At 43.5% G+C, this 22,200-nt stretch overlaps 2 protein-coding genes across 5 annotated transcripts in view; one reads left to right on the forward strand and one right to left on the reverse strand.

The window, feature by feature from the left end:
* LOC139614739 (mitogen-activated protein kinase kinase kinase kinase 3-like) overlaps positions 1 to 9,444 on the reverse strand; it is a 34,603-nt gene extending 25,159 nt beyond the window's left edge. The window contains exons 1-2 of one of the 4 annotated variants that reach the window (XM_071472268.1): positions 9,218 to 9,359; positions 8,916 to 9,058 (exon numbers count right to left, since the gene is read on the reverse strand). Coding sequence is in view for 3 of the 4 variants with exons in the window: in XM_071472265.1 (XP_071328366.1) it covers positions 9,218 to 9,313 (96 nt within the window). In the remaining variant the exon portion in view is untranslated. Of the gene's footprint in view, positions 1 to 8,915; positions 9,059 to 9,217 lie in introns of all 4 variants that reach the window. The other 3 variants (XM_071472265.1, XM_071472267.1, XM_071472266.1) reach the window with 3 other exon arrangements.
* Positions 9,445 to 11,462: 2,018 nt separating this feature from the next.
* tmem178a (transmembrane protein 178a) lies at positions 11,463 to 20,573 on the forward strand. The gene is made up of 5 exons (XM_071472252.1): positions 11,463 to 12,084; positions 14,198 to 14,311; positions 15,108 to 15,245; positions 16,756 to 17,093; positions 18,419 to 20,573. Exons 1-4 carry the CDS (start codon positions 11,562 to 11,564, stop codon positions 16,995 to 16,997), a joined length of 1,017 nt encoding a protein of 338 aa, XP_071328353.1. The 5' UTR covers positions 11,463 to 11,561; the 3' UTR covers positions 16,998 to 17,093; positions 18,419 to 20,573.
* The last annotated feature ends 1,627 nt before the right edge of the window (positions 20,574 to 22,200 follow it).

Consider the following 22,200-nt stretch of genomic DNA (forward strand, 5'->3'; position numbering starts at 1 on the left):
CAAGCGAAGAACCACTGAAAGACTTTTATTGTGAAGCAGCTGCTATTAAAGCGTTTGTTCCAGAGTCACAAATTTGACATTTAGAAAACAGTGTTTCAGTTTAATCTGGTCCTCATGTCACAGTTTGATTCTGGCCCTCTGTGGTGGGACCGAAGGTGACGGTGGAATTGTGTGCAGGCATCTGGGGACCTGATGGAGGACAGGCTGCCACTGATCGATCATCATCCTCCTCCCCCTCCTCCTCCTCCTCCTCCTCCCTGACCTCCATCACTTTGCAGTTTCAGCACTTTAACACACTGATTATGTTCACACCTCCAACTGCTGCAGCTGCTTTTACTGAGTGGTAATTAAAACACAGCTCATGATATTCACCCCCCAACCAAACTGCTCCATCCAATACGCCCACCCCACCCTCCTCCACTAACCCCCCGACCCTGTGGAAGGTGAAGCAGCAGCGTCCATCCTGTTGGTCAATACAAACTGATAGAGCTTCAGGACGACAATCAATAACTTCTGATGGGGGGGCGGGGGGGTGTCTTCAGTCTGATGCTCACAATGCTAATCACACACACACACACACACACAGTGAGAACAGGGCGGAGCAGAGGATCGTGGGAAAAGCCCCCCCAGATATTGATCGGTGAAGGTGAGAGGGGGAGCAGTGTTTCTGTGTTGAATCACTGATCAGCCGCTCTCCCTCTCTCTCTGTCTCTCTCTCTGTATGTCTCTCTCTCTCTCTGTATGTCTCTTTCTGTCTCTCTCTCTCTCTGTATGTCTCTCTCTCTGTATGTCTCTCTCTGTATGTCTCTGCCTCTCTCTCTCTCTGTCTCTCTGTATGTCTGTCTCTCTCTCTGTATGTCTCTCTCTCTATCTCTGTCTCTTTGTATGTCTCTCTCTCTGTGTATGTCACTCTCCCTCTCTCTGTCTGTCTCTCTCTGTCTCTCTTTCTCTCTCTCTCTCTGTCTCTAAGAATGTCTGTGATGTCACTCTCTGGACAGAGCTGGAGACTCTGTCAGTGTGGACACTGATCGGTTTCACATGAAAACAGAGTTTTAAAGTCTGCAACCTGATGACAGAGACCTGAAGTAGAAAAATTCAAAAACTCAAACAGAAACTAAAACAACCTCCTGAAAACGGATCTGAACAGTGGAAGATAAATAACCTTGAAACAGAGCAGCACATCAACCAAGCTGCTCACTGAGACACAACATTTTCACTTTCCACAACAGGACGCTGCGTGTGTGTCTGATGAGGCTCAGCAGCTTCCTGTCTGTGCTGTGATTAACACTGATGACCTGCTGCTACACAACAACACTGTGCCGTGACTGTGGCTTCAGGTCAGTGTGAAGGTTTTCTACATGATGCTGAACAGCATACAAACATTTTCTACAGACCTAAGGTGGCTCGTCTGTCAGATTGACTGTACACTGGTTCAGCCTGAAAACTAGCCTGAACAGGTCCAGTTGAGTCCGGAGGATCAGTTTCCATAGTAACTTCAGCCGGGCTTATTTAAACCTTCTTTATCAAAAAAATAAGCTCGTTATATCGACAGTGTGCATGTGGAGAAAGTCTCCGTCAGTTTAACATGAAGATGAAACAGGTGAGTCCAGTTTATTTACCTTCAATACTCTGATAAAGACTGATATTTAAATCCTGTTCTCACTCAGGAGTCATTTTCTGTTTGGGCATTTTCCAAAGTGACAGAGTGGACGCTTCTGTCTGTTTGTGTATTTATGTCTTTATGTTTACACGTTTACAGGTTTATGTTTGTTTACATGTTTATATGTTTACATGTTAATGTTGATGTTTGTGTGTTTACTTCAGTAGCAGAGGTGTGTACTATGAAGCAGAGTTTGAGGTTAGTAAGATAACTTACTGCTTACCGCAGCACGTCAAGCGTATTGTGTCACCACCAACCTGTTCACGTTTCTAACAGGTTCTCCCCCCGCTGGGAAACAAACTCTGGTCATTGGTGAAGTCAGACACCAGCGGCCACAGTCACATGTTTCCTGGGGCCAGAGCAGCGACACTGAGTCCAACCTGAAGCTGCTGGCGAAGGATAAACGTAAATACAGGACGACTGTGATTCACGTCGGCACTAATGACACCCGATCACACCGATCAGAGATCACTAAGATTCATGTGGAGTCGGTGTGTACTTGTGCTAAAACAATGTCGGACTCCGTAGTTTTCTCTGGGCCCCTACCCAACCTGACCAGCGATGACATGTACAGCCGCTGGTTATCAGCTGGTGTTCCGCTAACGATGTGGGCTTTGTGGATAACTGGCAGACTTTCTGGGGAAGGACGGGACGGCAAACATCCCACGCTGGATGGAGCTGCGCTCTTATCTAGAAACTTCACTGAGTTTATCAGAAATCAAAGCCATGACAAACCAGAGCTGAGAGCAGGAGGCAGAGTCACAGTCTTACACTCTTCTCTGCGCCTCTTAGAGCAGTCGCTGCCATTCACCCCCTAAAAACTGTGTCTGTCCCCCCACCACCTACATTTAAATATAATAAATCAAAAGTGAACAGAGGAGGAGTTAGACATGAAAACCTAATAAAAATTAACACAACTGTTATTCCAGAACCAAATAACAGGAAAATTAAATGTGGATTATTGAATATCAGATCACTCTCATCTAAATCTCTACTAGTCAACGATCTGATAACTGATCATAACATTGATCTGCTCTGTCTGACTGAAACCTGGCTGCAGCAGGATGAATATGTTAGTTTAAATGAATCAGCACCCCCCACTCATGTTAACGTTCATATCCCTCGAAGCACAGGCCGAGGAGGAGGGGTGGCAGCCATCTATCACTCCAATTTACTAATAAATCCTAAGCCTAAGGTTAATCATAATTCATTTGAGCCTTATTCTTAGTCTGTCACACCCAAACTGGAAAACACAAAAACCAGTCCTACTAGTTACTGTATATCGTCCTCCTGCCCCTGAGTCTGAGTTCTTATCTGAGTTCTCAGACTTTTTATCTGAGTTAGCTCTCAGCACAGATAAAGTTATCATAGTGGGTGATTTTAACATTCATGTAGATGTTGAAAGTGACAGCCTGAGTCATGCATTTAATTCATTATTAGATTCAATTGGCTTCTCTCAGCATGTTAATGAACCCACTCACTCTTTTAACCAGACCCTTGATCTGATTCTGACTTATGGGATTGACATTGAATATCTAACAGTATTTCCCAGAAACCCTCTTTTATCTGACCATTCTCTGTTAACATTTGAGTTTTCAGTCATGGACTACACAGCATCTGGGAAAAAAGTCCATTACAGCAGGTGTCTCTCTGACAATACCATTAGCAAATTTAAAGAAAGAATCCCATCAGTACTTAGCCCACTGCCATGTATCAATGCAGTAGGGAACAGCTCTCTTAACTTCACATCCACACAGGTTGATGATCTTGTTGACAGTACTGCAGCCTCACTGCGTGCAACTCTAGATACTGTGGCCCCTCTGAGGAAGAAGGTAGTGAGTCAGAGAAGGCTAGCTCCATGGTACAATTCAGAAACACAAGCTTTAAAGCAAAATTCAAGGAAGCTAGAAAGAAGGTGGTGTTCTACTAACCTGGAAGAATCTCTAAAGGCTTGGAAAGACAGCCTATTGGCATATAAAAAAAGCCTCCGTAAAGCCAGAACATCCTATTATTCATCATTGATAGAAGAAAACAAGAACAATCCCAGGTTTCTGTTCAGCACTGTAGCCAGGCTGACAGACAGCCACAGCTCTGTTGACCCATCTATACCTTTAGCCCTCAGTTGTAATGACTTTATGAGCTTCTTTACAAATAAAATTGTCTCTGTTAGAGAAAAAATTCACCATCTACTCCCCACAGCTGGCTCAGATGTACTGTCCAGGTCAGCAGCCTCACAGTCCACTGTAACTGGCTTATATTTTGACTGTTTTTCTCCTGTAGATCTCTCTGAGCTCGCTTCAACAGTTTCTTCATCTAAACCACCGACTTGTCTTCTTGACCCTGTTCCAACAAGGCTGTTCAAAGAAGTTCTTCCTTTAATCTATACCTCTATATCAAGTCTGATTAACTTATCTTTATCAACTGGTTATGTACCGCAGGCTTTGAAAGTTGCAGTAATTAAACCTCTACTTAAAAAGCCTACTCTTGATCCAGATGTTTTAGCCAATTATAGACCTATATCCAACCTCCCCTTTATTTCCAAAATCCTTGAGAAGGTCGTTGCAAACCAGTTATGTGATTATCTGCACAGAAATGGTTTGTTTGAAGATTTTCAGTCAGGTTTTAGAGTCCATCACAGCACAGAAACTGCTCTGGTTAAGGTTACCAATGATCTCCTCATAGCCTCAGACAATGGACTTGTCTCTATACTTGTCCTACTAGATCTTAGTGCTGCATCTGACACCATCGATCATAAGATTTTATTACAGAGACTAGAGCATATGGTCGGCATTAAAGGAACCGCACTAAGCTGGTTTAAGTCATATTTGTCAGATAGACTCCAGTTTGTTCATGTTAATAATGGCTCCTCTATCATCACTAAAGTCAGTCATGGAGTTCCACAAGGTTCTGTGCTAGGACCAATACTTTTCACTCTATATATGCTTCCTCTAGGAAACATTATTAGGAGGCACCAGATACATTTCCATTGTTATGCAGATGACACCCAGCTGTACTTATCCATGAAGCCAGGTGAGACTAACCAGGTAGCCAAGCTTCAGGTGTGTCTTAAGGACATAAAAACCTGGATGACCAGTAATCTCTTTACTCTTAAATTCAGACAAAACTGAAGTTATTGTAATTGGCCCCAAACACCTCAGAGATACACTATGTGATAATATACTGACTCTGGATGACACCACCTTGGCCTCCAGTGCTACAGTCAGAAACCTTGGTGTCATTTTTGACCAGGACTTGTCCTTTACTTCACATATAAAGCAAGTCTCTAGGACAGCCTTCTTCCACCTGTGCAATATTGCTAAAATCAGACCCATTCTGTGTCTAAAGGATGCAGAAAAGCTAGTTCATGCATTTGTTACCTCAAGACTGGACTACTGTAATTCTTTATTGTCAGGATGTCCCAAAAATTCAGTAAAAAGCCTCCAATTGATCCAAAATGCGGCAGCACGAGTACTTACAGGAACTAGGAAACGTGATCACATCTCTCCTGTGTTAGCCTCTCTGCATTGGCTCCCTGTAAAATCCAGGATAGAATTTAAAATCCTCCTCCTCACCTACAAAGCCATTAATGGTCAGGCACCATCGTACCTTGGAGAGCTTATACTTCCCTATTTTCCCAATAGGACACTTCGCTCTCTAAATGCAGGTCTACTTATGGTTCCCAGAGTTTGTAAGAGCAGAATGGGGCAGAGCCTTCAGCTATCAGGCTCCTCTCCTGTGGAACCAGCTCCCAGTGTGGGTTCGGGAGGCAGACCCCCTCTCTACCTTTAAGATCAGGCTTAAAACTGTCCTGTTTGGTAAGGCTTATAGTTAGGGCTGGCTCAGGTATGTCCTGACCCATCCCTTAGTTATGCTGCTATAGAGCTAGACTGCTGGGGGATTCCCATGATTCACTGGGCGCTCTCTCTCTCTCTTTCTCTCTCTCGATTACTTTATGTCATTAACTTTGCATTTTTTTCTCTCCCATAGTTTGTGCTTCTCCTCTATCTCCCTCTCTCTGTCCTCATTCTGCAGATCTCTCTGCCTCTGGAGCAGCAGGATCCAGATCCACCACTACTCATCTTTACTATTAACCACTGTTATCTGTCATTATTATTGTTAACACCATTACCTACACAGCTGTTCCTGGTCTCTCTCTCTCTCTCTTCTCTCCTCTCTCCTCCCCCCACCCCCCCTTTTTTATCTCCTCCTAAACCCAACCGGTCGAGGCAGACCCCCCCCCCATGGTTTGTTTGTAAAATGTGCTGCTCTGCTAGACCTCAGGTAACAGGCCTCAAGTTACAGGTCTCTGTAACAGGCCTCAGGTAACAGGCCTCAGGTTACAGGTCTCTGTAACAGGCCTCAGGTAACAGGCCTCAGGTTACAGGTCTCTGTAACAGGCCTCAGGTTACAGGTCTCTGTAACAAGCCTCGGGTAACAGGCCACAGGTAAACTCTGACAGAGACAGTAACAGGAAGTCAACAACTGGAGACTGTAGATCTATATGATCAATTATACATAAAGACTTAACTGATATGAGTCAGAGGGCAGAGGCCTGTCACTGTGTGTGTGTGTGACTTTCTTTCCAAGGGAAATAGGATCTATCTTTGACCTGATCAGATTTCATCTGATTTCACTGAATTAAACATGTGGTCAAATGATGTGTAACATCACATGTTTCTGAATCAGTGGAGTCCCACCAGAAGAGCCGGGACCCCTGGTTCAGAAACACATCTGGACTGTAAATCTGGACTCACTGGGAGCTGTACTGGGAGCTGTGGGCTCTGCTGCTCTTCTCCTTCTGTCTGTTGTCAGATAAACAACAGTTTGAAGCTTCTGGATTATAAGGTCTTTCCTCTGAGTGCATTGTTTATTCATTTGAAGTGAGTCAGTGTCCAACCACCTTAAACACTGATGAAGGTACAAACACAGACACAGTGAGCAGGTGGGCGGAGCTGCAGGACCCAACAGGATGTAGTTTTTGCTGAGGGAGAGGACGAACCACTCAGTGTCCTCTCTCTCTCTCTCTCTTAGCCATGGCGCTGCCTGTGAGGTTAGTGAAGACGTAATGTTACCGAGCACCAGGTGACTATTTAACAATCACACACCTTCAGGTTCCTCAGACTCAGGTCTGTCTGGTCACTCTGTTTAGTTTTTGAGCTGGACCAGAACATTTCAGGTCTTGCGATGAGTGACAGTAACCATGGTAACATGGTAACCACCATAGTTACAGTCAGTCTCCAGCCCTGTTCATGCTTCCTGTCTATTCCTTCATCTCTGACCACCTCCACCTCCTCCTCCTCTTCCTCCTCCCGTCTAACAGCAGTTTGTGTGTTTACTGCAGCTCTTCCCAACAACCAGAGTCAGCTGATGCTCTGACATGAAGCAGCTGCAGAAACATCTGGAGAACCTGTTCAACACATGTCTATGATGTTAAAGTCAAACTGACTTCTGCTCTGTGAAAGACAGGCAACAATGATGATGAAGATGATCATCAGCATCTCTGCTGTACTTTCTCTCCGCCAAGAAATAAAATCAGAACATCTGTGATGTCACTGATCAGGTCCTAAAACATAATCAATCATCAGACTGATAATCAATAACATTACTATCAGCTCTGATGAACATCAGCAGAACTGTGACACCTGCGTACTGACAGCCAATCAGAGAGGTCAAAGTCAAGGTGATAGACTCCAGGGTGAGGAGGGTGAGGAGGGGGTTGTGTTACAGGAAGCAGCAGAGCCCAGCAGGGACGCTGCTGAATTATTGATCAACTTAATGGCCAAACTTTCATTTTTTCTGCCGTCACGTTGAGTTTTGACTCTGACAGTCACCTGAGATTTCCCATGAGGCCTCAGTCACCAGGTCGTCACGGATACACAACAGACCTCATCCTGACTCACAGAGAGACACTGACTGATAAAGAGAGAGTCAGAGGAGTGAGGACAGAGACAGGAAGTCACCTCTGCTGAGTCTTCATCACCTCAACCTTCATCACCACACCCTCCAGACCCTGCTCCAGTCCTTCCAGACCCTGATCCAGACCCTCCACACCCTTAATCAAACCTAATAATTGATGAATAATTTAATCCATAAAAATAATAAAAAGTTTCAGTTCAGGGGGAAATCACAACATTCACCTAATTATATGTTTTTATTTTTATATTTACATATTAATGTTGTCGAGTTTGTACAATTTTGTGCAGATATTTAACTGACAGACATGTAGGATTATTATTTAGTGGCAGCGGTAGTAGTAATAAGATCAGCAGTATTAGCTGCAGTAGCAATGATGATAGTATTTGCAGTAGTAGTAGTAGTATGAGCAGTAATATCAGTAGTATTATCTGCAGTAGCAGTAGTAGTAGTATTTGCAGTAGTAGTACTATTAGTAGTAGTAGTAGAACGTGTTGTTGTGCTCTGCAGTGATGATGATGATAGTGGTGATGAAGGTAACACTCCCCCAGTTCCATACTGAAGACTCACAGACTCACTCCCTTTGATGCGTGTTCTCACCAAGTCTGTGCTGGCTTAGGGCCGTCCCATTGACAAATCGTTAAGAGGTTGAGGGCTCCAGAGAGCCCTGTCTGTGCCCTTTCCGTAAGTGGGCATCTTTGCCAGCTTTGCCTGAGGGAATTGCCCACAGTTCATAGCATTGTGACATGAATGTGACTGATACCAGGGGAAGTCCGGAAATATAAAAGGTAAACAAACGCAACTAAATGGATACACCGATATCAGAAAAATGAAGAAGACGACACATAAACAAACATACGACCGTGGAAGGGGCATCCAATTCAAACACGGAGCCTTCAAGAAAAAAGACGTTTGCATGTAAGTGTTAACGTATAGTTTGGTGATTCATGAATAGAACGTGTAGTTGCTCGTCAATGATAAGATAATAAATTCCCAATATGTTTTCATTACATCAGGGGATATTCCAAGAACATGGTTTTGTAATTTATCAGTTAAAAAGTCCTAAACAGAAAGGAGCATGGCGTCGTTTTCGCGTTGTCAAGGTAACGTGATAAGTTGCCAAGTGCTGTCCTGTTCCTATTTATACCATTCAGAGCCATCTCTGACACTCCATCACTTACCAGCTGACGTCCATTAAGGGCTCAGGGCTCAGCGCTTGAGATGTCAGGGGGGACACTGGAACTGGGGGACTGGGTTCACTGACAGGTCCCCACATGACATCCTGACCACACACCTGTGCTATCAGCCAATGGTGTTCAAGATGTTCATGACAACCACACACCTGCTGTGGAGCTTCCTCTCTTTCTATTGGCTCTCAGACCTGTGGTCGCCAGGTGAAGGCCTCCACCTGAACCCTGACGCCCAGCTTCCTGCACACCTGATGGATCTGTATGCAGGACAGGGTCCAGAGAACCCACACCCGACCTGCAGGTTGAAGGTGTATTTCACCTGAGCTGACGTTATCGCACATCAATGATCAACTGATTTATTCCTTATTGTTCTGTTTCACACACACCGTGTTAAACCCGGCTCTGAGCTAACTAATGCTAAGCTAACACACGTCAGTGACGTCGGTGTCTGTACCTTGTAGACGTCACCGTACGTCCCGCTGCCGACGCACTGGATCAGCTGGAAGTCCTCCTGTGGGTTCCTGCGGGACATGTCCGGACAGCAGCTCATCTTCCCGGGCCAGAGACTTAGACCAGGACGGACCAGGACCGAGCCGGACTAATAGACAGAACAGACACTGTCAACACAACTTTAACATGGCTTCTTCCGCGAGCATGCGCACTGTAACACACAGCGACTGGCTAGGATGGAGACGCCTTCAGGGACCGATGGAGATATGGAAATCCTAACCACAAACTCCATAAAATAGACGCGGGAAAAAATAGTATGTGATGAAGTGAACATCTAAAAGTGAGTTTTCTATGACAGTTTCAAATTCAGTCTGTGAATAGAAATCCTGTCTGATGACAATAAAAATATTCTTTATTGCTATAGCATGTTTAAAAAAGGCATAAAAAACCAAAACGGTACATCATCACCATCCAAATACACAAAGAAGAATCACAATAAACATTTAAAAGAAAAACAGCAACTAATAAACACTTATCATATAGTATCATATGTCATCATATAGTAATTTATCTTTCCTTCCTTGCCATTCCACTATTTATTCATTCCTTAGTTTTAAAATGTGAAGGTTTAACATTTTGTTTTAACGTAACATCATAGTTTATGTTATTGAAGGTCTTTTGTCTAATTCATGTTCTATGTTATCAGAGGCTGCTTTTTTGATGAATCATTTAGTCTACTTTATAAACTTAGTAGAAAAAAATCAGTTTTGTTCAGTCAAAAACCAATGATCCAATGATATTCTGTTTGTAATGTGGTCTGACGCTGTGAGGAGACCCTGAAGGCAGCACAGGTCATTTCCAGTGTCTGTGTTAGGGTGAGAATTAATGTCTGATAGTGAGCATTGACATTGAACGCCTCAAACAAACAAATCAACTGAGTTTTCTTAACGGTGAGTAGTTTGTGTCCATCAGGAAATCTAAAGATTCACCTCTCTGCCGGACACGTCCCACCACTGCTGCCGATAAGTAGCCTGCAAACCTCTATTTGTTTAATTCTACCAAGACTCTACTGCAGAAAAACACCAGTTCTACTGTGATTCTACTCAGGTTCTGCTGAGGCTCTTCTACTAATACACAGACTGCACCACATAAACACAGTATTATATAGAGATTCTACTGCAGAAACATAACATGTTCATTCTACTGAAACAGAAGATTCTGTTAATTATGTGTTTTGTTTTCTTCCCTTTAAACCAACACTGACAGTTTTAAACTGTGAACATCAGAGACACAGATTCTGTTCATGCCTCGTCAGTCACAATAGAGTCATTAGAGTCTCAGAGTGAAGTTACTGAAGGAGAGAGAGACTGTCACACCCAGCGCTGAGGAGACTATGCGTCAAGTCAGCAGCAGTGACGTTACATCAACATTTCCGGTGTCAGATTTCAAAATAATACTACATGTTCGTTTTTCATTTATATAGCGCCAAATCATAACAGAAGCCATCTCAGGTCACTTATATAGAGTACATCTAGTGTTATAATGTTATTACAGAGACCCAAAAATCCCCCATGAGCAGCACTTAGTGACAGAGATGTGTAATAATAATAATATTAATAATAATAATAAGCATGTTTGTTGATGTGGCAGTGTTTTACTGTGACATGTTCACATTGCAGCCACATGTTAGATATTTATTTTTCACCTCACTTGATTTCATTGTTGTGGTTAGGGTTTCCCTGGAAACTATATTTATTACAAATTATTAAAATCTACTGTATTCCTGTGCAGTTGCCTGGCATTATTGTTTCCATGACAACAATGTCGTTCTACAAATGTGTAAATTCATGTGTATCATGTTTCTGTGGGTTAGCGCTGTCGCCTCACAGCAAGAAGGTTCTGGGTTCGAACCCCAGGCCTGGGGCCTTTCTGTGTAGAGTTTGCATGTTCTCCCCATGTCTGCTTGGGTTTCCTCGGGGTACTTCGGCTTCCTCCCACAGTCCAAAGACATGCACACAAAGTTAATTGGTGACTCTAAACTGCCCGTAGGTGTGAATGTGAGAGTGAATGGTCGCTCGTCTCTGTATGTCAGCCCTGCGACAGACTGGAGTCCTGCCCGGGATGGATAAACGGTATAGATAATGGATGGGTGGACCTTCTAGACCTTTGTATGTATAAAAATCGAATTTCTGTTTTATTTTGAAGGCGCTCTCGGTGGTTTTCCGGTACTGATGCGCATTACCTGCGTTCACCTTGACGCAGCTCTGATGGTCCTTCAGTCGGCATGACAACGCGCTCTCGAGGGCAAACTGGGAACGGCTGACGTTGCGCGAGGATGGCAGCAGAAGATGCCCAGTAACGGAAACAGCGGGGGGAACAGCAGCACCGGGACCTGCTCCGGGACCTGCTCCGGGAGCGGCTCCGTTCATGTCCCGGCCATGGAGAGAGCCCGGCCGGTGACGGTGACGGTGTCTGCGGTGAGCCTTGCGCTCAGCGTGCTGTCCCTGCTGCTGCTGGTCACCGCCATCTCCACCGACCACTGGTATGAGACCAACACCCGCAGACACAAGGACAACTGCGACCGGCACGGATCCGACTCCAACGATCAGAAGAATCGGGAGATGCCCATTTACCACCTGCCACTGGTGGACACCGGCAGCGGCGGGGCCCGGCAGCGGGACGTGGCGCTGATGAAGCCCGTGCATGTGGGCAGCAGAGAGGAGGAGCTGCTGGAGAACTGGCGAGCCATCCTGGGGATGGGCATCCTGGAGACCGAGTGCGGCAGACCGCTGTTCTCGACACACTCCGGCCTATGGAGGAAGTGCTACTTCAAGGGCCTGGACCCGGACATCGACAAGCTCATCGACCGGGGTCAGACCGCTTATATATTGTTTATATATACATATATACTGCTGCATATACCATACACTCATACGTATACACAATGTTTACTGTAACATTAATACATTACTATACAGTTGCGTGTATTATTATATAGAACCTGTATACACTAATACATAGAACCTGTATATATTAAAACATAGAACCTGTATACACTAATACATAGAACCTGTATATATTAAAACATAGAGTCTGTATACACTAATACATAGAACCTGTATACACTAATACATCGAGCATGTATAAACTAATACATAGAACCTGTATACACTAATACATAGAGCGTGTATAAACTAATACATAGAACCTGTATACACTAATACATAGAACGTGTATAAACTAATACATAGAACCTGTATACACTAATACATAGAACGTGTATAAACTAATACATAGAACCTGTATACACTAATACATAGAACCTGTATATATTAAAACATAGAATCTGTATACACTAATACATAGAGCATGTATAAACTAATACATAGAACCTGTATACACTAATACATAGAGCGTGTATAAACTAATACATAGAACCTGTATACACTAATATATAGAGCCTGTATACTAATACATAGAACCTTTATATACATAGAACCTGTATATACTAATACATAGAGCGTGTATAAACTAATACATAGAACCTGTATACACTAATACATAGAGCGTGTATAAACTAATACATAGAACCTGTATACACTAATATATAGAGCCTGTATACTAATACATAGAACCTTTATATACATAGAACCTGTATATACTAATACATAGAACCTGTATGAACTAATACATAGAACCTGTATATACTAATACATAGAACATGTATATACATAGAACCTGTATATATTATAGAGCCTGTCCTGTCATGTTCTGTCCTGTCTTGTCCGGTACTGTCCTGTGTTCAGCTGTGCTGTAGAAGTAGTCGACAGCCTGTAGATAAATTTGAGTTGTTGTGTAAACTGTTGTTCAGTGTGTGAGCTCATGGTGTCTCAGGTACAGACAGGTGTGTCAGAAATGCTCTTGTGTTAATGTAGATGTCAGTGTGTCTCACTGTCTCAGACTGGTCTCACACTTGTTTCAGACTAGTGTTCGGACTGTTTTTCTTATATCTCTGACCTGTCTCAGAATGCTGGTGTCAGACTGTTTTCAGGCCAGTTTTGATCTCACACTGGTTTTGATTTAATCACTGAGAGCCATGCTCTCCTTCAAAACACTGTCCTGTTTACTCTCACACTCTTCCTCACATCCACACCTGAAGCTGGTCTAGTCTAGGTATACTTTGAACTGGTTTCAGTTTGATCTCAAACTGGTCTAGAAGTGGTCTCTGCAGGCTGGTTTTAGATTGTTCTCAGACGTGGGACCAGCTGCCTAACCTACAGGTAACCAGCAGCGCAGAAGCAGTAAAACCTGGACTGTGTGGTCTCTGCAGGATTAAGGACTTGTGGGTCACAGTGACGTCTGCAGTTTTGTCTCTGCAGTCTCTGGCAGGCTGCCGACCTAAAACCCAGAGGTCAGAGCGATGGTGAGCAGAGAGGAGCTGGACCCGACAACACGCAGACCACACATCAGATTACAGCCTCAAATCACATTAGATTACATTATGTTCCATATCATCACACTGCATCAGACCTGAGCTCAGATCAGATCAGATCAGTGCATCCAAACAGACTCTGAAGCTGGTGCTGTGTGTGCAGACTGTGGAACCATCTTCAACCCTGATCCTCTGTCCCTGGTTCTGAGCCTGAGAACTGATCTCTACGTTCTGTATGTTGTGTATGTTCTGCATGTTCTGTATGTTCTGTACTTTCTGTACGTTCTGCATGTTCTGTCAGACTCACACAGTGTGTTTGATGTTGACAGAGGAGAGTTTCATCATAACAGCAGAACACACTGAGTCAGTCTGAGCTCTCCTCGCCTCCTCTCCTCCTTACCCCCTCCTCACCTCCTCCTCTTCTCCTCCTCACCTCTTCACCTCCTCTTTTCCTCCTCACCTCCTCTCCTCCTCTTTTCTTCCTCTTCTCCTCACCTCCTCCTCTCCTCCTCTCCTCCCTCCCTCCTCACCTGTGTGCTCTTGTCTCTGTAGGTATCGCCGATCGCTGCACAGCAGTCAAGTATCACTTCTCTCAGCCAATCAGATTGAGGAACATCCCTCTGAACCTGACCAGGACCATCCAACAGGACGAGTGGCACCTGCTGCGTGAGCACACACACACACACACACACACACACACACACACACACACAAAACGCAGCTACACAAACCCACACAGCTACACGTATACATACACACATTGTGATCCTTAGATGTTGAAGTCAAGTTGTATCAGTTGTGATTGGCTGAAGGTGAAAAAAAACATCCAGGTTTGTTACCTGTATAAGTGACAGTATGTCTGTGTGTTTGTGTGTTTGTGTCTGTGTCGTGATTAACCTTCAGACATTCATCATCTGAGTCTGTTACTTTTATCGTTGACTCTCTGAGTCACATGACCTCAGGAGCTGCCATGATTGGGTGATTTTTATCCTGAGGTCTGTCTCTCAGGCCACATACATCTGCCTACAGACAGAACTCAGGGCTGAAATAACCTTCACACACTGTGGATCAGCATTGATTCTCTGATGACCCCCCCCCCCAACCTGAGCTGAGCATCAAACTCTAGTGTGATTCTACTGGAATAGAATCTGAAAATTAGATTATAAACTATAGATTAAAGATGATAGATCATAGATTATAGACTATAGATTATAGATCAAATCCTCTCTGCTGCATTATTAGTCAGACTGGCCCTTTAATGCCTCTGGCTCTCATCAGTCAGCAGAGCTTCTTCCTACTTGTCACCAGTTGCCATGGAAACGTGCCACGACAGTTTTATGTAACAGTGCAGAGGGACAGTTGGGGGGGGGGGGGGGGGGGGCAACACCCTCTGTGTTTCCTCATTTACCACGCTCATTACTGACAGCTCTGTGTGTGTGTGTTTGTGTGTGTGCTGCTGCAGACCTACGTCGGATCACAGCCGGGTTTCTGGGCATGGCGGCGGCTGTCCTTCTGTGTGGGAGCATCGTGGCATCAGTTGGGTTCTTCTGGGAGGAGAGTCTGACACAGCACGTGTCTGGACTGCTCTTCCTCATGGCAGGTAACACAGAGAGACTGTGTGTGTGTGTGTGTGTGTGTGTGTGTGTGTGTGAGTGTGTGAGTGTGTGTGTGTCTTAACAGTTTTTCTGAATTGCTATAACACTAAATCTCTCTGAACCCAACACTCAGTGCCCTGAACAAATTTATTGAATCAGACACTCAGACACAGGTTCACATCTTATTTACTCTGTTTGCTAAACTCTAAACACAGTTTCACTCACTAAAACACAATGTGATGCTCTGTGATGCATAATGGTAACTACAGGTAGCAGAGGTTAAACACAACTACAGCACAAATGTCATAGTTTACACACAAAGTGTTCACACTTTTTACTAATGATGTGATGAAACCAATATATGCAATATAAGCAATATAAACCAGTTCAGAGTGAGCACGTTGATGAAGGTTGAATATTTGATAGAAACAATGGAGGAAAATAGCCTGAAGTAAGAGAAGGAGGAAGACCAAGAACAAGACCAAAAACAACTGTTAGTGTGACTGTTATTGTAACTATAACTGTTTCTGTAACTGTTATCGTTAGTGTTACTGTTATTGTTACTTTTACTGTAACTGTTATTGTTAGTGTAACTGTAACTGCTACTGTAATTGTGATTGTAACTGCAACTGTTATTGTAACTATAGCTGTTTCTGTAACTGTTATTGTAACTGTAACTGTTACTTTAACTGTTACTGTAACTGTTACTTTAACTGTTACTGCTATTGTTAGTGTAACTGTAACTGCTACTGTAATTGTTAGTGTAACTGTAACTGTTATTGTCACTTTCACTGTTACTGTTATTGTAACTCTTACTGTTACTGTTATGTAATTGACTGTAACTGTTATTGTAACTGTAACTTTAACTGTAACTGTTACTGTAACAGTTGCTGTTATTGTAACTGTAACTGTTATTGTAACTGTAGCGGTAATTGTTACTGACCTTTGACTATTTTTTTAGGAAACATAAAATGCCTTTTCTCTGTTATGAGGAGGAAACATTTTTGGAGTTTCCTGCCCTGAACAGTGTTGTGTTTTGTCGTGTGGTGTGTAATGAAGGGTCAGTGGTGTTTTGTGACTGGTTTGTGTCTGATCTGAAAACAGATTCTGGTGAATCTAGTTTGACATTTGGGTTTTGTGTTGAGTCCAGGTTACAAGTATGTGTTTTAGCCACAGTGAAAAACTGCAACATCAGAAATGTGTCACCCTCTGCTGGTCACAGTCTGGACTTGCAACATGTCAGACCAGAGCAGCAGCCAATCAGAGCTCAGGAAACAGTGACATTAAATCCCCTCAGACAGGATGAACTCCAGGTTAAGTTTAGAACATGTCTCACTCAGGACCAGGACCAGGACAGTGGCCTGTTCAGGTCCAGTATAAAAAAAAGACCTGTTCCTGTGTTCATATGGACACATGAGTGAACGTCTGTGTAGTCTCTGAGTGATGACAAGTGCATCTCCCATGATCCCCTGCTCAGAGTAACAGGTTCTGATCTGGTCTCTGCTCTGTTCCCAGGGATCTTCTGCACCATCTCTCTGTGTACATATGCAGCCAGTGTGACCTACGACCTCTCCAGGAACCCTCCCTTCATCTATGGTCTCCCAGCCGATGTGGATCACGGGTATGGCTGGTCTATCTGCTGCGCCTGGGCCAGTCTGGGTCTGACCGTGGCCTCCGGCTGCCTTGGTACCACCTTCCCCTTCCTGAGCCAGGCTGGAGCTCTGCGATCCAAAACCGCCCGAGAGTCGTCTGTCTGAGCTGCCGGCCACAAATCATTGAGAGGAGGAAGAGCGTTTGGAGCGGGCCGCAGCTGGTCCAGGACAGAGTGTTGGAGGCGGGGCCTTGGCCACCAGGTGAAGTTATAGGAGTTAAACTCCTGTTTTGAACATGTTCCGTGATCTGAAGTGTTGCACCACAGCGCCCCCTGCTGACTGTACACACTGTTAATGATGTGGATGTTCATGTACCGTCTGTTAATTCACACACAGACACTCACACACACACACACACACACACACACACACACACACATGCACACACACGACTGTAGTTGAGTGGAGTCAAGTCCCAGACCGGCTCACATGTGTAACCTGCAACACCTTCACCTGCTGCAGGTCCAGGCCCAGGACCAGGACCTGGAACAGGACCAGTGATGATTCATAAAATATTCATTAGCTTCATCTGGATTATTGATTCATCATCAGAACAGCTGTCATTGATCACCTGTCATCGATCAGCTCTGATTTAGACACAGTGTGAAGACTGATCCAAATTCTACTGATCCTGAGTCCAGGTGTCGGTGACACAAATCACAGACTGGACAGTGGTCCACCTGTGCTGAACTGACATCACAAACATCAAACCTCAGTCCAGGTCCAGAGTCCAGAACTTTTTCAAACAAGAATCAGTTCTAAAAGACGACTGGAACAGAAACTTTGATGAGATCCAGATTATCTAGATTTGCCTCAGTCTCAGCTGGTTCAGGTCTCTAAACTTGCAGATACTATATAGGTTCTTATAAAGAGACCAGCTTGGCAGACTAGGACTGGACTCACCTGCAGCAGCAACACACACACACACTGTAGAACTACTGATCCAAACCTCCAGATCCAGATCAGTCCTGATGCACCAAACAGGTGTGATCCAGGTCTGCAGACCATCAGACCATCTGCAGACCACGTTCACGGTCCATCTGAAGTCAGATCAGTGCTGGTCTCACAGTGACACACTCTGGTCAGGGTTTTAGGGGGGAGTCCAGCATCTGGACTCCTGGGTCCTCAGTCCTCTCTTCCTGAACCTCAGATATGAAATGAAAACATCTGAGATGTCTGGATGATGGTGTACATGAACATACTGGGTGGCTGTGTCATGAGGTCTCACTGATAGGTGTGCACAGGTGAATTGTTCTTGTCAGCTGTTCTTCATGATGAGAGGACAATTGTGACTCTAACCACAGATGTGATGGTAATATGTGACACAGAATTCAAATGAAGCTCCTCTGTGAGTTCAACTGCTGACAACAGGTGTCATCACAGCATCTGTCATCACAAAGTCTGAATCATCATAACATCTGTTGCCAAGTGTGCAGCTGCTGAACATATATTCATTAATGAGAGAAGCATTACACACAAACATTACCTCATGTGTTTGGTCAGTCAGTGTCTCCTCCTCTCCTCAGGTGCAGTGTCAGGTGATCCAGTGACAAACTCCATGTTCTCAGACATTCAGAAGAATCAGGTATAGACCAGCACAACTCAGAGTGGACTCAGTTTGTTTAGTGTCACATGATCAGAACACAATGCATCATCTTCTCTGAAACCTGAGGTTTCTGTTGATGTGTACAGACCTGACATGATGGTCAAGTTCAAGCTGGTCTAAAGATCTGTGTGACAGCAGGTTTGGATCACAGTTTGTCCACACACACACACACACACACACACACACACACACACACACACACACACACACACACACACACACACAGGTGTGTATATAAAAACCTGGTGTTTTTACCTGATCTGAACTGAAGCAGTGTTATGTTGGAGTTGTTGTCTGTTTCAATGCATTCAGCCATCAGCCTGCGAGCTGAGCCACAAAGTCTGACCTGGACCTGAACCATCAAACTGAATGAGGAACGTCACATATGTCTGGGGAACATGTAGAACATTTACAAAAGAACATCTGGACCAGACAAAACCTTTACTCACCAAACCAAGTCCACAAACCTGATTCACTAGTCAACTGGTCTCACCTGTGTCAGGAGGACCAACATGACCCCTGCCTTGTCTTTTTCTCTCAGACAGGAAGTCCAGGTGTGAACAGGTGTATAAACTACCTGTTATTTAACTCACTGACTGCTGCCTGGTGCTTTATTATCTACTGAAGTTCAGAGTGAACTTTGAGAGAAACTCTTCGGTCGTCTTCAGCTCAGTCTTGCTGCAGCAGGCTGCCTCTGATACCCCACATTACTCTCATACCCCATGATACGCTCTGATACCCCACAGGAAGCTTTGACACCCCATGATACCCTTTGATACTCCATCATACCCCTGACACCCTCTGATACCCCTCTCTGACATTCCCTGATACCCCTCTCGTCTACCCAGGCTGATGGAGGAGTGACTGTCAGGAATCAGGGTGTAATCTGGATTCCTGTTGAGCTGATAATCATACAACAGGGTGTCATATTGAAACAGCTGATCAGATATTTCTGGTCACAGATCAGTATTTATCTAATACCCCCTGATACCTGTTATTGCCTCTGAAACACTCTGATACCCCCTCTTATACTCTACAATCACCCCAGCCCTATGATAAACCCTGTGATAGCCATGATACCCTCTGATACCCCTTATTTTCTTAGATACCCTTACAGACTTCATCTACCCCTTTGTCATACTCCATCATATCCTTTCTTAACCCTCCATTGTCATCAGATATCTCTGGCGCTCTGTAAATATCTCAAAGGGTGGTGGAGGGGTATCCTGATACCCTGATACCCCATCATGCTCACTTTTTACCATCTAATACCCAATTAAAACAAGTCTTATATCCTCCATGATACTGGTACTGTGCAGCAGCAAAATCTGGTTTTAAGACCCAAGCTGTTTTAGTTAATATTTATTGTATTTATTATATAGTTGTGTTTTATCAAGTTGTTTTAATGTTTTGTCAATAATGCAAGAAAATCTCAGTTTGAGTCTTTAAAAGAGGCTGCAGACAACAATTATTATCAGTACAACAATACATCAATACAACAATATATCAATACAATACAAAACAAGGCTCCTGAGTGCAACCATTTTCAACATTTTCATTGATTGCACTGGTGCACCTGCAGGTCTGTCTCTAAGAAGCACTGCCCCTACTCTGCCCCTGATTGGCTCTGACACTGATGCTGTTCTTTGTTCATTGTCATGGGGAAATAATTAAGGTATGTGTGTGTGTATGAAGCTCTGTCCTCTTCCTCAAACAGTACATGAATTAAAACCATCAAAGTAAAGGGGCTAGTTTGATCTCTCTGACTGACATCATTAATTTGATTGATAAGATCTGAGCATTTATTGAAATGAAAACATGAGAAGTTCAGAGGGAAAGATCAGACCTCTTAACTGGGACCTGATGACATTGCTGTTTGTAAGAGGTCACCCCTCCCATATCCTCTGATACATCATGATATCCCATCATACCCCTCCCATACCCTCTGATACATCATGATACCCCATCATACCCCTATGAAACCCCCTGCTGCCCTCTGCTGGACACTGAAAATATTTCTTCAGTCTTCTGTTGGCATCCTGATTTTCAGCTGTAAATAAACAATATAAACATCATCTTCCCTCATTTCTCTGCTGTGTAACCTTAACATAGTTAAACTGGCATCACATCGTAGATCTGATGCACAGACAGTTTGTTCAGCACGTTTTAGATCGAAGCTGTGGGTTCGCCATCAGCTGTGAAGTGAAACCAGCAGCTTGACATCTCCTGTGAGTGTGAGTTACAGTCAGTGTTATTTCATGGAAGCTACAGCTACAGTGATGATGATGATGATGATGATGATGATGATGATACTAACTGTACATGATGTTGAGCTGAAAATATGTATACAGAGTCAGATAGGTGTGTTCATAGGCAACACGAGTTTGTTTATATAGCACAAGTTAGACACAAGGCATTTCAAAGTGCTTCACAGAGGCATAGAAACACATTAAAATAGAATGAGGTGACATTAAAAAAAATAAATGAGAAAATAGAAATATTTGAATAATGCACTGCTATGTATAAGCTGCATATATAACTGTAAGAATCAGAGGCCCCTGAATGCAGCACCACATTACCTGTCATTTACGCCTGTCCCAGTGAAATCAGGGTATTTATCAAACTCCTTTAAGACAAACTTTGGACTTAAAAGATAAGAGTAATATTACCCAAGCTGAAGCAGCATCATTAAGAACAGAGTAGTTGTAGTCAATTAGGATTTTCTTTTTTGTTAATTATCAGCTGTGAATGATAAAAAAAGAATAAATTTGACAAAGATTTCATTCACAATGACAGTCTGAACATCATCAGATTTCTCTGATGTCTCAGGATTTAGTTTTTATTCCAATTTCCTGTCAGGGTCGGGTTGGGTTAGATCACACTCACCCTACATTATATTAAATTATCATTAATTATTCCTGCAAATGTAAAGATTTTACACAAATAGAATGAACTTTTAAAAAATGTTAATTCTGCATGTTGCTGCAGCAGAACAACCTGAGCTGAATAAACAGTGAGATTTTTTTATGTGTAGGGTCCGTCTCTCTGTAAGCGTAGCTCTGTTTGTAGAGTCACTCTCTTTAAGGTGGAGGCTTCAGGACGAACTTCCTTCTCACTGGAGGAAACAGGAACTGTCGAAACTTTTCGTAATATGGTTGGTTTCAGATCAGCTTCTTTCAAAAGCGGCAACTGTTTCCATAAGTGAATAAAACTTACTCCCAAGCTTTTTTGGTGGCATTTATTTTATTATAAACATTTTTTTAACTCTGATGTTTATAAGCTGCTTGGTTTCTGCAACAGTCCATGAAAATGCACTACAAATCAGAGAGAGCTAAACCATGTGGGGCTGTCAAAAGTTTTGTCAACTACTGTTTCCAAGATCAAAAACTTCCGATTTCTGTTCTGATCTCAGATAATTTTTCAATGAGCAAACATGAAACAAATCAAAGGACAAAAAACATAAATACACAACCAGTCCAACTGAGAAAGTCACAAAACACTGAAAACAAACAGAAACAAACAGTGGGCTGCGCTGAGGACATAGACAGAAACTTCAGTCAGGTGGGGTTGTCCAGGTGGGCAGGAAGCTCAGGACTTCAGGACCTGAGATCTGGATTTGGATGGTGAATCAGACAGGAATGTACTGTGGCTCTCAGTCCACACATTCACACACAGACTTGGTGAACTGGGAGGTTCCCAGTT

This window comes from Trachinotus anak, unplaced genomic scaffold (assembly GCF_046630095.1).
Source record: "Trachinotus anak isolate AG129_WGS33_773 ecotype Australia unplaced genomic scaffold, CSIRO_AGI_Tana_v1 ptg000036l, whole genome shotgun sequence".
In the NCBI taxonomy this organism is placed as follows: domain Eukaryota; kingdom Metazoa; phylum Chordata; class Actinopteri; order Carangiformes; family Carangidae; genus Trachinotus; species Trachinotus anak.

Bases quoted from the DNA above. Each gene is read 5' to 3' on its own strand.
- tmem178a (XM_071472252.1), top strand. From the start codon at position 11,562: ATGCCCAGTAACGGAAACAGCGGGGGGAACAGCAGCACCGGGACCTGC. The intron at 12,085-14,197 runs GTCAGACCGCTT...TTGTCTCTGTAG, and splicing joins CGACAAGCTCATCGACCGGG to GTATCGCCGATCGCTGCACA. The intron at 15,246-16,755 runs GTAACACAGAGA...CTCTGTTCCCAG, and splicing joins ACTGCTCTTCCTCATGGCAG to GGATCTTCTGCACCATCTCT.